The 13,779-nt window shown below is 57.2% G+C and overlaps 2 protein-coding genes across 15 annotated transcripts in view; both read left to right on the top strand.

Annotated features, from left to right (window-relative positions):
- Nucleotides 1-3,795: 3,795 nt before the first annotated feature.
- Nucleotides 3,796-9,338, top strand: QTRT1 (queuine tRNA-ribosyltransferase catalytic subunit 1). Of its 2 annotated transcripts, none has more exons than XM_004616774.2 (10): nucleotides 3,796-4,064; nucleotides 4,242-4,310; nucleotides 4,396-4,534; nucleotides 5,035-5,113; nucleotides 5,254-5,369; nucleotides 6,090-6,228; nucleotides 6,397-6,472; nucleotides 6,553-6,662; nucleotides 6,762-6,849; nucleotides 7,088-9,338. In XM_004616774.2, the coding sequence occupies exons 1-10, from the start codon at nucleotides 3,819-3,821 to the stop codon at nucleotides 7,292-7,294; spliced, it is 1,269 nt and encodes a 422-aa protein (XP_004616831.1). In that variant the 5' UTR covers nucleotides 3,796-3,818; the 3' UTR covers nucleotides 7,295-9,338. The 2 variants fall into 2 exon arrangements, with proteins under 2 accessions (XP_004616831.1, XP_054980891.1); XM_055124916.1 differs by having other exon boundaries at nucleotides 6,355-6,472.
- Nucleotides 9,339-10,247: 909 nt separating this feature from the next.
- The window catches only part of DNM2 (dynamin 2), a 34,050-nt gene continuing 30,518 nt past the window's right edge, over nucleotides 10,248-13,779 (top strand). For all 13 annotated transcript variants that reach the window (XM_055124915.1, XM_055124909.1, XM_055124914.1 and 10 more), the window contains exon 1: nucleotides 10,248-10,591. In XM_055124915.1, the coding sequence (XP_054980890.1) occupies nucleotides 10,431-10,591 (161 nt within the window). In that variant the 5' untranslated portion in view covers nucleotides 10,248-10,430. The remainder of the gene's footprint in view (nucleotides 10,592-13,779) is intronic.

Genomic DNA, 13,779 nt, shown 5'->3' with positions numbered 1-13,779 from the left:
GTAATCACTCCAGGCAGTGCTCAGGGGACCATACAGGGTGCCAGATATTAAACCTGGGTGGGCCACGTGTAAAGTGAGCTGGGGAGATCATATCTTTCCGTCTGTGTGATCTCCCTAGCCCCTTTTTGGTGCCACATCCAGGGATGCTTAAGAATTACACCTGCTCTGGGCTCACCCTCCTGGTGGATTTGGTAGATCATACAGGGTGACAGTAATTGAACCTGGGTGTTTGACACGGGCAAGGCAAGCGACTTACCCATTTATTCTCTGGTCTCTCTATATATTACTGTCATCATCATTATTATTTTTGGGTCACAACTAGCAGTGCTCAGGGGTTACTCCTGGCGGTGCTCGGTGGACCCTATGGGATGCTGAGGATCAAACCTGGGTCGACTGCATGCAGGGCCAGTGCCCTCCATGCTGTACTTTTGCTCTGGTCCCTCTTCATATTATTTTTGAAAATATGCTCAGGAGTTAAATCCAGCTCAATGCTCAGGGCACCATGTGTTTGGAGGAATTAGACTCAGGAATCCTGTTTGCGGAGCATATACTTTAGCCCTGTGAGCATCTTTCCCAGTCCTTCTCTCTTTCTCTTTACCACATTGCTGGGATCGAACTCAGAACTTCACAGAATTGAAGGATGTGACCTACTATTGGTGTATCCTCTGCCCACAAAATACTGACAATCCCACAAGCTTCACTTATCGCTTTCTTTTAATGAAGAAAGTTTATTTAAGGGGCTGGAATGATAATACAGTGGGTAGTGTTTGCCTTAAATGTGGCCAATCTAGGTTCGATCCCTAGCACCTTAAATGGTCTCCTGCCAGACGTAATTCCTGAGAGCAGAGCGAGGAGTAACCCCTAAGCACTGCTGGGGTGATCCAAAAACCAAAAAGATTTATTTAAATTTAGGGGTCAGGGATGTAACTGAGAGGTGGAACGCCTATCTTGCCCATATGAGGCCCTGAATTAGATTCTCAGTCCTATAAAGAAAAAGATTGGGGGAGAGAGAACAGGGGTTAGGCACAAACCTTGCAGGTGGCTGTTTTGATTTCAGTGCTGTATATGGTCCCCCAAGCACCGCCAAGAGTGATCCCTGAGCACAGCTGGGTGTGACCCAAAAACAAACCAAAAAAAAAAAATGAAGACAGTAAAAACAAAACAAAAACAAGATAATAACAATAGGTTAGTATAAATTCAACTATTTAGATGAAATTAATAGAAAAAATACCTATGACCTGAATTGGGAAAAAATTGAAAGTTGGAATCATAGTTCCTTTGAAATCAGAATTAAGCTTAAACCAGTTGAGGCCTGAGAGATAGTACAGTGAGTAGAGCATTTGCTCTGCAAGCAACTGACCCAGATTTGATTCCTGGCATCCTATATGTTCCCCCCAAGCACCCCAGGAATTATTACTCAGTGCAGCAGAGCTGGGAATAAGCCCTGTGCACTGCCGGATATGACCCCAAAACCAAACACCAAAAATAAAACAAAAATACTTAAAGTAGTCTGTTAAAGATATTCCTGCAAGGAAAACTTCCATCACCAGATGTTTACATCTTTACAAGTGAGCGCAATAAAAATCTTTGAAGACCAGATAATTCCAGTCTTGCATCATTCCTCCCTGAACACAGAAAGAGGAAAGCTCTTAGTTTATTTGTAACAGTGAGCATGATCTGAACATGAGACCAGGCAAAGACAGTGCGAGAAAGGAAAGTGTAGATGAACATAATTCATAACAAGAGTTCTAAATATGACTCAACATGTTATGAAAATGTCACAGTGTCTATTTATAGGAGGATATCAGTGTCAAGCTGGGTTTATCTCAAGAATGGAAATAAAATTTATATATTAATCAAGAAGACATGCTGGGCTGGGGAGAAGTTCACAAGGCAGAACAACATATTATACAGGGGGGAACTGGGTTTGATTCCTGGTACCACATGGTACTTCTGACAAAGTGCCCACAGTGGCCCCTGAACACTGCCTAATGTAACCTAAAAACCCAAAGAAAAAAAAAACACCTTATCAGGATTGGGGCCGGAGTGACAGCACAGCGGGTACCGGGCGTTTGCCTTGCACGTGGCTGACCCGGGTTCGATCCCCGGCATCCCATATGGTCCCCCAAGCACTGTCAGGAGCCTAAGTGCAGAGCCAGGAGTTACCCCTGAGCATTGCTAGGTGTGACCCAAAAAGCAAAAAAACAAAAACAAAAAACCCACCTTATCAGGATAAAAATCTGCGCATCCACATTTCTGGGTGCAGGGGAGTTATATCTGGTTTGGTGCTGAGGAATGATTTTCTCTGGTGCCTGGGGGCACCATACCCAGTGCAGTGATTTAAACCTGGGTCAGCCAGCAGTGCTGTAAGTCAAATGGCTTACCTGGCTCTCTCCAACCTCCTGGATGGAGTTTGAAAGCTGAGCCACCAGCATTTGCTGATACATCAGACCTCTAGGACTACACTGACATTTCAACAGACTGACAGATAAAAAATCCTAAAGGATTTCTACGTTATCACCAAGAAGGCTGTGGAGGATCAAATAGGCAAAATTAGTAATGTTGATGGTGGAGGGCGGGGGTGGAGGTGGGAGAGGGAGCGTTATCAACAGTTCTGCTTCAGCATCAACATTCAGGGAATTCAGGGACTGGAGAGATAGCACAGCGGGTAAGGCATTTGCATTGCACATGGCCAATCTGGGTTCAATTCCCAGCATCCCATATGGTCCTCTGAGCACTGCCAGGAGTAATTCCTGAGTGCAAAGACAAGGCTAACCTCTGTGCATCGCCAAGTGTGACCCAAAACCAAAAAAACATTCAGGGAATTCAGAAGACAGGGTTATGCACAAAAGCTGGGCCCTGTTGGACTGGAGAAATAGTTCAGGGGGGTAAGTGGTATGCAGGATGCTTGCTTGGGTTTAATCTTTGGTATCCCTTGAGCCTCCAAGCACAGCTAGGAGGGATTCCCCTAGTTCTGAGCTTGGAATAATACCCTCATCCCCCCGTAAGCGCCTGCAATGGCCTCCAGGAGCCCTTCTCCGGGGCGGTTTGGCTGTTGGAGCTCCCTTGAATATTCACCCACCGAGGTGGGAAATGAGTCATCACCACAATTTTCCCTGAAGTTCCCTAGTCTTGCTGATGAGTTTCAGACAGGTTGTCTGATGGGAAGGATTTCAGAGCAACGGCGCCCTCTGCTGGTTACTACAGATACGGGCTCCATTTCCATCTATAATATTATGACGATTTTCATTCGTTACTGTTCTCCGACAGTCAGGGCTGAATAAATCACAGCCCTCTCCTCGCCGCGAGACGTGGAGGCTGGGTCTAATCAGGGATGTTCACCGAATGAATAAAGAAATAAACGGCTCCAGATTCTGGTCCTCAGCCTCCGCTTCTGTGAGCTGGGATTTCTGCTCTCATCGAATATATTCGTGCCCATTTGCGTTCTGGTTCCTGTTCTCAGTTCAGGGCACGGCGTTCTGACATCCCTCCTCATTCTGTCGCCACGGCGTTTCTGACATCGAGATACTCTCCTTTGGGTCTCATCTGATCGGAGAGAATGAGAAACACTATCACCTAGAGACTCTGATGGAGCAAGACCAAGGGAGGGAGAAGATTCAAAGCCAAGGCAATTCGGATTTTCCGCGGAAGCGCGCAGCAGGAGCCAGCGAACTAGGCGCGTCGCGGGGACGAGCGCGACGTGCCAGCCTCCGTTGCCATGGTGCCATGACGCTCCTCCCGGCCTCTCGCGTCACGTGACTCGAAGTAATATGGCGCCGCCCAGGATGCCCGGGGACCACGTGGTTCCGGCAACCAAGATGGCGGCGGTGGCCAGTCCCACTTCCTTCGAGTCCGCGGCCCCGCGAATCCTGCGGCTGGTGGCGGAATGCAGCCGCTCAAGGGCCCGGGCCGGCGAGCTGCGGCTGCCGCATGGGCCAGTGGCCACTCCAGTGTTCATGCCAGTGGGCACGCAGGCCACCATGAAGGGGATCACGACCGAGCAGCTGGACGCGCTAGGCTGCCGCATCTGCCTGGGCAACACTTACCACTTGGGTCTGAGGCCGGTGGGTGCGCTCTGCCGGGACGGGGCGGTGGGGGAACACGGGGGCATCCCTTGCAGTCGGGCACAAGCCAAGGACCGACGCATATGAAGGGCCCCACTTGGGCCACCGGAGGGAAGGGAGGGAGGTACTTGGGGGGCGCTTACCTTTCACAACATCCTTTTCCCACCCCCGGCCCAGGGCCCCGAGCTGATCCAGAAGGCGCAAGGTCTGCACGGCTTCATGAATTGGCCCCATAACCTGCTAACGGTGAGATGCAGTCGGGAGGGTCTTGGGAGGTGCAGAGGCCCCGCCCCAGGGCCCTGAACAGCCCCGCCTCCTGTTCACCCCACAGGACAGTGGCGGCTTCCAGATGGTGTCCCTGGTGTCGCTGTCCGAGGTGACGGAGGAGGGCGTCCGTTTCCGCTCTCCCTACGACGGCGAGGAGACCCTCTTGAGTCCGGAGAGGTCCGTGGAGATACAGAATGCGCTGGGTGAGCCGTCTGGGGGGACGGCGGGGGTACCCCTTTCCTGCCTGGGAGGGGAACGTCGGAACGTGGAGGGGAAGCGGGACATAGCCCTGGCGTGCTGAGTGTTTGTGAACCCCGGGGTCACTCCTTGGCCCTGGGCTCATCTGTATGGGGACTGTTCAGGGAGAAGGATACTGGACGGGTAATTCTCTGAAACACAGCCAAGTCGTGTTTTAATTTTGGGTGGGTGACCACACTGGCTTTGCGCTCAGGGGTTATTCGGTGGGATTCGGGGATCATATGTGGTGCCGTGGCTCAAACCCAAGTTGACTGCGTGCAAGACAAATGCTGTCCCTGATGTCCTGTGTCTCTGGCCCTCCTGGTGTGTTTTGTAAAATCCTGTAGCGGCTGAATAATGGGAGGCAGAACTTAGGCGCCTGGTTCCCGGGGCGGGGTGGGAGGGGTAGCTTTCTCCCCAGGAGAGAGGCCTACCCCCAATATTGTGGTCCTGTGTATCCCACCAGGCTCAGATATTATCATGCAACTGGATGACGTGGTGAGCAGCACCGTCACTGGGCCTCGTGTGGAGGAGGCCATGCACAGGTGCGGGGTCACAGGGGCGGGGCCACAGATGCAGGGCTGGCTGCGTGTATGTGGGCCCATGCCTGCCACAAGTACACCAGGCAGGGGATCCTGTGCCCCCCATCCCAGCCCCAGGACAGTGACCCGATCCCCTGTCACAGGTCAGTCCGCTGGCTGGACCGCTGCATCGCAGCTCACCAACAGCCGGACAAGCAGAACCTCTTCGCCATCATCCAGGGTGGACTGGATGCCAATCTCCGGGCTACCTGTCTGGAAGGTGGGAAAGCTGTGTGTCGGGTGCCAGGGCGCAGCAGGGGGTGGAGGAGAGATGGGCCTGTCCCAGACTCAGCACCCCACCTGGGCTGGCCACAAAGCATGCTGGGACGGTGCTTATCCATGATGACTTCTGGGTCCCTGGCAGGAGCAAAGGGCCTGGGGTTGCATGGAGAAGACAGGAGACAGGGGAAATCTTGGTTGCATTGTGCCTAGTATTGGCCTTCCTGTTGAAGGAACCACCAGGTTACTGACCGGAAATGGACAGCTTCTAAGTCACAAGCCACAAAGCTGGAAGGGGCTGGGGTGTATGCGCATCCCTTGAGGGCAGAGTCTGCCCCCCAGCCCCCCATCCGCAGCACTTCGGGCTTGTCCTGAGCATAGCTCGGGCTGAGTAGCCCAGGGTATGGTCCTGAAACAGAAAATCTGGCTGAGTCTGCATTCCAAGCTTTCACCTGTGCCCTGTGGGAGCAGTTCCCAGGACGGACTGGGGGTGAGGGTGAGGGCGGGGGGATCTGAGTCGCGTCTATGGAGGCCGGCGAGAGGAGGGATAAAAGGAGGAGGCCAGAGAGATAGGACAGCGGGCAGGGCGCTTGCCTTGCACCTGGCTGACCAGGGTTCCATCCCTGAAACCCCACAGGGTCCCCTGAGCTGGCCAGGGGTAAGCCCTGAGCACTGCAGGGTGTGGCTCCAAGGTGGAGGTCCATTTCCTTTTTCCTGCCAGAGATGACGAGGAGGGACGTGCCTGGCTTCGCCATCGGGGGCCTAAGTGGCGGCGAGAGCAAGGACAAGTTCTGGCGGATGGTGGCGTTGAGCACCTCCAGGCTGCCCAAGGGCAAACCCCGATACCTGATGGGCGTCGGGTAGGTGGGGAGCGAGCACAGGAAGGGTTTCCGGGCTGGGGGAAGTTGGGGACGGCATGAGGGCGTTGCCCGTGGGGTGGTCCTGCCGGACTTCGGTTCAGTGGAAGAAGAGCTGGGTGTGAGCAGGGCCCCAGGCACCCCGTGCTGCCTCTGTCGCCCCCGCTCCAGCTATGCTACTGACCTGGTGGTGTGTGTGGCCCTCGGATGCGACATGTTCGACTGTGTTTTCCCCACGAGGACCGCGGTGAGGCCTGAGCCAGGGAGGTGGGGTTGACCCCTGGGGGGCGGTGCTTGAGGCTCCCCCCCACCCCTTTCCCCACTCAGCGCTTTGGCTCCGCCCTGGTGCCCACCGGAAACCTGCAGCTGAAGAAGAAGCAGTACGCGAAGGACTTCGGGCCACTGGACCCTGAGTGTGACTGCCCCACCTGCCAAAAGTAGGGGAGATCGGGCGTCTGGGGAAGGCCTGGCGGGGGAATGGAACTAGAGGTTTCCCCGCTGAATCTCCCCCCACTTCGTGCCCTCTCGGATCATAGGCACAGCCGCGCCTTCTTGCACGCGCTGCTGCACAGCAATAACACGGCAGCCCTGCACCACCTCACCCTGCACAATATTGCTTACCAGGTGCGCCCCGGGGCGGGGCGGGGCAGGGCGAGGCGGGGCTCCTGGGGGCGGGACGGGCCTGGAGGAGCCGAGCGGTAGGCGGGGCTCTTGGAGGGGCGGGAATTCCGGGCGGGGCAGAGGTCGGATTGGGCGGGTCTAGGTAGGGAGTGGGGCTGGGGGGGAAAAGGGTGGAGCGGGGCCCCTGGGGTGGGGCGGGGCAGAGGCGGGGCTCACAACGCCCTCTGTCTTCATTCTGCAGCTCCGCCTGATGAGCTCCATCCGCGCCAGCATTGTGGAGAAGCGCTTCCCCGAATTCGTGCGGGACTTCATGCGCACAATGTACGGGCACCCCACCCTCTATCCCACCTGGGCCACGGAAGCCCTGGCCTCGGTGGGCATCACCCTGGACAGAGCCGATGGAGCGGACACCGGATCGCGGCGGGAGGGAATGAATGGAAGAGATTGAAGATTTCTTTTTAAAAAATGTTCTTTGAGCTTGTCTGAGCTTTCTCCGGACGGTGGCCTGGCTTGCTGCCATTCCCGGCCTGAGTGTCACTTAGATCATTCCATTCACACGCTCTCGCGGCTTCCCTGTCCTGTCCCGCGGGACTTGGTCAACGTGGCTAGCAGGCAGAGGGTGCGCGAGTGAAAAGGAGACAGACACAAGAAGAAAGAGACAGACACAGACAGACACAAGAAGAAAGAGACGGACACAAGAAGAATGGGAGCAAGCTCCAATTTTATTTCTCCTAAGCTAGTCTTTTATAATTGATTATATGAGGAAGTGGGCAGAATGGGAGAATAGCAAAAAATGCAAACGTTTAACGAAACTGGATGTGGGCCCTGATGGCAGTTACCCTGGGCATTGTTCTGCAACCTTCAAAAGGTACTTTGATATTTTTTCCAAGAAGCGGTTGTTCCTTAGTTATAGGTCAGTTTGTACTGACAGTGGTTCCCAGGCGTTGGCTCCCGGCACTTCCCCAGCCTGTGGTGCCCAGTCTGGGTATTACAGCCTTTATCCTTTGCCCCGGGTCCCCCAGACACCCTGGGTGGGGGAGGCTAAGGCCCAACGCCCCCGTTTTACAGGTGTGGAAATAGGTCAGGAGTTGTATAGGTGCTTGTAGGAAGAGTCTAGCACCAGTGCGCATGCTCAGTTCTAGGACTAGGCCACATGGTTTCTTTCCGGTGAGCTGAAGCCCCACAGTGGGGTTATGGACCTGAATGTGGGGCAGGATTGCCATGAATTGGTAAAAGAGTCCTGATAACTGATGGCCAAACATTCATTCGTTCAAAAGCAGCCTTGGAATGAATCAGGTGTTTCGGGCAGCACTCAAATTTCACAGGAAATAAGGGATCGCGGGTAGAAAAAGTTTAAAGTCGCCCTGAGCTGAGACTGTGCCAGGCACTTCTCCAAACTATCATTTGTGTTTGATTTTGTCGTTTTGCTGGTTGTGGCTCTCCGCTTGTGGTCCTGGGCCTTGTTCCTGACTCTGGTGCCCCAGGGACCGTGAGGTGCCAGGGATCAAACTCTGACCTAGTGCATGCAAGGCACACCCCTCAGCCCATCTTCCTGGCTCATGATACTTGAGACCTAAGGATGCCTGGAGGGGCCAGAACTATAGTACAGCGGGCTGGGTGTTTGCCTTGCACGCAACCGACCTGGGTTCAATCCTAAACATCCCATATGCCCCCCTAGCACCGCCAGCAATAATTCCTGAGTATAGAGCTAGGAGTAAACCTGAGGGCGGGGGTGGGAAGCAAGCTGAGAGGAGGAAAGCCACGGGATCGTTATGCCCAACAAACAGACCCAGGACAGACCCCAAACACGCAAGTAACAGAAGATGCTGAGAGGAATTAGGGTTTTAAAGTAGAGCAAAGTAAGGATGCGCCAGAAGGAGCTCAATTGGCTGAGCAGGGACAAGAGCAGCTTTGCACCCACCGGGACCAGCTTCCATGAGTGGCTCTACATGGTCCTCTGAGTACTGCACAGCCAGGAGACATTACCCAGCAACACCAGGTGAGACCTTCCTCAAAAGAAAAAAAAAAAAGCAAAATGAAAAGGTGCCACAATTTTGGGCTCGATTCCCCGCATCCCATATGGTCCTCCGGGCACCGCCAGGAGTAATTCCTGAGTGCATGACTCAGGAGTAACGTGTGCAATGCCGGTGTGACCCAAAAAGAAAAGAAAAAAAAAAAAAGGTGCCACAATTTGAGGAACATAAAAATGCAACTATTTGAATCAGTTTATGTATCCTTCCAAAATTGCCCGAGGTGTTATTAACCATAAGATGTGTGTGTTTCCTTTGGCTTAGAGACTACAACCTTGGGATCTTTTCAGCCTTCTGCAGAGGTGCTTGAGGATCATGGGGTGCCAGGGATAGATCCTGGGACTCCTGCGGTCCAAGCTTTAGCTTTCTTCTCTGAGCCATTTCCCAGACTTGTGATCCTCCATTTCTGTTGTTTCTCTATTCTTTGTTACTATCTCTCAGTCAGACAGCTTCCCCCTCATTGCTCCTGGCTTCTTGTTGAACTACTGCGCTCCGCCCCGGTCACTTAGGGAGTGACCACAGAACACCAGCTACTCCTGTAGTCACTCCCTGTGTTGCTCTGGGAACCAGAGGTCCTAGGAACTGAATCTCGGCCCCTGCATGCATAGCATTAGCTCAGGCTTTATGAGCTGCATGTCCCCCGTTGTACTCTCTTTAAGATCCTGCTCAGAACGTTGGTGCCTAATATGAGCAGAGAGGCATTCGCGGAGTTAGTTTCGGTAGAAATCCGGAACTCCAGGGGTGATTATAGTCACCCTATCTCACCACGAGGTGTCGCCCTTCGGCAAGCACGGCGGGCCTCACGTTGTACTCTAGAAGACTCCAATGGACAAACAACAGTCACGAGTGAAACGGGAGCTACTTTGATCGACAGATACAGTGCTCAATCAGAAACATTGTATATGAAAGTCCGCCTACTATCTGTTTATTGGCTGAAGGAATGGAATGATGTATCTATAAACCAATGGGAGAATTTTAGGAAACTTGGTAGTCAAGTGACTAGGACGGATTCCAAACATCATTGGCCAGTTTTCGTTGATTGGCGGATCTTACTGCCAATAAAGCCGGCGAGCTTTCCAGACTTCTGGGAACTCCCCACAGTAGGCGGAGTCAACGTGCCTTTCCCTGAAACACCGCCTCCCGGCCTTGACAACTCGCTTCGCGCCACTATTGGCTTTTGCGCAAAAGCGACACTTATTGCGTCCAATGACTGCGCGAGAAGGCCCCACGAGGAGAGGCTCACTCCGCGGCAGACCCGTTCCTCATTTCCATTGGCTCCTGAACTCGAGCGGCGGCGCGGCAGACCAATCGGAAGCGGAGCGAGGGCTTTGGGCGCAGCCCCCGGAGCCCGGGCGGGAGGTCGCTCGGGTCGGGTGTCGCCTGAGAACCGGATGAGGCGGCGACCGTGAGGCCGAGCCGGGAGCGGGCGTCGCGCCGAGGGCCCGGACGGGCGGGGAGCAACGGCCGCAGACGGCGCGGCGGGGCCGGGTGGTTTGAGGGCCAAGAGGCGGGCGCAGGGAGCGCGGGCCGCTCGGGCCGGGGGCCGCCGGCGCCATGGGCAACCGCGGGATGGAAGAGCTGATCCCGCTGGTCAACAAGCTGCAGGACGCCTTCAGCTCCATCGGCCAGAGCTGCCACCTGGACCTGCCGCAGATCGCCGTGGTGGGCGGCCAGAGCGCCGGCAAGAGCTCGGTGCTGGAGAACTTCGTAGGCCGGTGAGCGCGCGGCGGGCGGCGGCCGAGGGCGGGCGGGCGGGCGGGCGCCGAGGGCGGCCCGGGAATGCGCGCCCTGCGCCTGCGTGCCCGGCCCGGGGCGGGGGCGGGCCCTGCGGGTCCCCTTCCCGGTCCCCTTCCCGGTCCCTGCCGGCTGACCGGCTCTCTGCGCCTCCCCGCCGCCCTCCTTGGCTTGTCCACTTGTCCGGCTCCCCGCCCTCCGCCGCCGTCGGTGGGGCGCCCCTCGGCCGCCTCTGCTTTCAGTCCCGCCGCCCCCTCGCACAGCCACCGCGGCGGGGAACGGGGAGAGAAGCCCCCCTGCACCCCCGTCCCGAAGCGGCCAGGGTCTGTGGGCGCCGGGCCCAGTCCCCCGGCCGAGCTTGCCTCAGTTTGCTCCTCTGACAGATGGGCGCGGAGTCTCCTGCGGGGGAGAGGGGGAGGGGATGGGCCGCGCCGCCTCCCGTCTGCACTTGGGAAGTTTCTGTCGGAAACTGTGGCCAGTGTGGACATAACTGGGCCGTGGTCTGCAGCCCTGGCTCGTGGGATTCGTAAGGGAGGGTTCTCTGTCTTTTCTTATTATCGTTTTTGTTTGTTTGGGGGCCACAGCCGGTGGTGCTCAGGGCTGACTCCTGGCACTGTGCTCAGGGGTCACTCCCGGCAGTACTTCGCGGACCCTAAGGGCTGTCCGGGGATCGGTTCTCAGCCTCTTTCTCTCCTTGGCCCCTTCCCGTTTTGCTTCCTTCCTGTGATTCCCCCATCAGGTCTTAGAGCCTCTTGCTGTGCCCCCACAGTGGCCACTCTCCCCCCTGTTGGGAAACGTTGGTCGCTCCGTTTCCCAGAGTGATTTAACCCTCCTGCCTGCCTTAGCCCTGTGCCCAGCGAATCTGGGGGGGGGGCTGAGATAGCCGCGGAGGCCAGTGATGGGGGGGCATGTCCGCTGATTCACTTGAGGAAGGCCAGAGATCGGGGCGGGGGGGGGGGGCGGCAGCTGAATGGGTTTTGTGCTTGAGAAGCGGGTGCTGGACCGAGTCGGGGTTCAGGGCCCTGGGGCGCCCTCCCGTTCCGCCGCTGGTTTCCAGTGCGAGTTGGGGGACAAGGAAGGAGGTTCCACGGCCGGAGAAGGACTTGGGGCAGAGTCAGGCATGGGGTTACAGGACGGCCTCTGGACTCGGGCTCTGTCCAGCAGGGCTGCACGCTGCGCCCGCCCCAGCTCTCGCTGTCCTTGCTGTGTCTCAGTCTCCCCTCCCTCAGACGGGCTCACCCAGCTCCCGGCCACGTCCTCTCCACCCCGAGGCTGCTTGAAATGTGGGTGCTTACGAGGCAGGGGCCCCCAAGGCCGGGAGCTGCATCACCTCCTCTGGGCCACCCAGTGAGGACTTCTGCCGTGCTGGCGGGCGGGGGGGGGTGGGGGGGCTCAGTTTTCCTCACCTTCTTCCCCCTGGCCTGGCTCAAGTGGCCCCCTCCTCTGAGAAGCCTGCAGTGCTTGCTGCCCCTCGAGCACCTGACTCGGAGGAACGGGCTGGCTGGACCTCACCGCCTCGCTAGCTTTCCTTGCATGAATTTGGTCGAGCAGCACAGCTGAGCACTGGTTCCCAGGAGCTGTGAGGACGTGATCGCAGTTGGTGCCTCCGCCCTCTGGCTCTCCTGAGCCCTCAGACGCGCTGTCCAGGCACCTCCTTGCTGGCTGCCTGGCTCCCTTTCACGGTGCGTCAAGGATGCTGGCGTTCTGGGGAGACTGCCCTCCTTGAGGGGGGTGGGGGGCCCCGGGGGATTGAGCCCGGGGCGCTTGCTCTGTCCCCTGTCCGTGCCGCCCTCGGCTGTGGGCTTGTCTCTTTCGAAGATGGGATCTCGCCTCAGAGTCCGGGGTGCCGCAGTTCTTGCCAACACCTCAAGCTCTTTAGTGTCTGGTGGGGTGGCACCCTGGGGGTTGGTGCACACACTGCAGGCAGGCCCATGGGTGGGTGTGGGCCTTCCAGGGACGCCTCATTGGAGTGTTGTCACCGCTTGCCCCCAAGGGGCTCCTGTCAACTCCCGGGAGTTGTTGATGGCCTAGACTGGCCCAGCTTCCCCCCAGGGGGGAGGGGCCTGGAGAATGTTTCTCCGTGTGGATGTGAACTTGGGGTGCAGCACGGCCCCCCCACAGGCCTGGCTCTCCCTCACCCCTCACCCTGGGCCCCTCGCGGCTCTGCGGCCTGGATGTATAAAGTCCTGAATTCCATCTCTGGCACTTCCAGAAGAGAGATACTGAGCCCTACTGGGAACCGGATGAGACCAGCTGGCTTTCCGGTGGGAGGCGGGTCAAGAGGGGGTGGCAGCTGATAGCAGATACCTGGGACTCAGGGAGGACTTGGGGATGAGGGCACAGAGCTGCTGCAGTAGCAGGGGAAGCGGCCTGTGCAAAGGCCCTGAGGTGGGAGAACGGCGCCCAGGAGGTGCGGTGGGTGCAGGCTGCATGCACCCTCCATCCCGACTTTGCTTGTCATGGCGGCAGCTGTGGGGGCTTCAAGCGTCCAGCTGCTTCTTCTGCAGGGTGTGGGCCTTGGGGGATCTGGGCCTGGCCACCCGGAAGAGCTCCGTGTTTGCTTGTAGGCAGGGCGCCTTCAGCAGGAGATGCTAATCTGAGACCTTGGGCCCTCGGGTCCCTCCCCGGGCAGGCTCCGGGCCTCTGTCCATCTGTTTCTTTGACCCACCTGGAGAGGTCACATCCTGTAGTACTACCAAGCAGGGTGCTGGGGGCCAGTTCACGGGCCAGCTCTTGGCTCCCCGTGTCCTTGGCCCAACTCTTTTGTTCTTCTTTGGGGTTGGGGAGTGTGCTTTTGTGGCTGTTGGTTGGGCTTGGGTCCTCCCCAGCAGTGCTCAGGGCTGACTCCTGGCTCTGCGCCCAGAGATCGGGGATGGGATGCTGGGGACCCAGCCCAGGTCAGCTGTGTGCGCTGCCCGCCTCTGCCCGCTGTGCTGGCTTGGCGCCTGGAGCGTGTGTAGGTCTAGCCGCGTTCTGGGTCCCAGGCGTTCAGCCGTGACTTGGGTTTGGATCTGGAGCCGCAGCAGCCGTCAGCGTCATCGTGTACCCCAGCCCTGGGCCCCTGCCCCCGTTACTTGCCATCCCCTCTCTCTGGAGCCAAGGGTGGAGGGTGGGCTGCCTTGGTTCTGGGGGAGCTCAGCTGGGAGCAGTTCCTGGTTCCTTTCTGAGG

Source organism: Sorex araneus, chromosome 2 (assembly GCF_027595985.1).
Source record: "Sorex araneus isolate mSorAra2 chromosome 2, mSorAra2.pri, whole genome shotgun sequence".
Taxonomy (NCBI): Eukaryota; Metazoa; Chordata; class Mammalia; order Eulipotyphla; family Soricidae; genus Sorex; species Sorex araneus.
The sequence above is the reverse complement of the archived record's forward strand: the minus strand, read 5'-3'. Positions and strand labels throughout refer to the sequence as shown.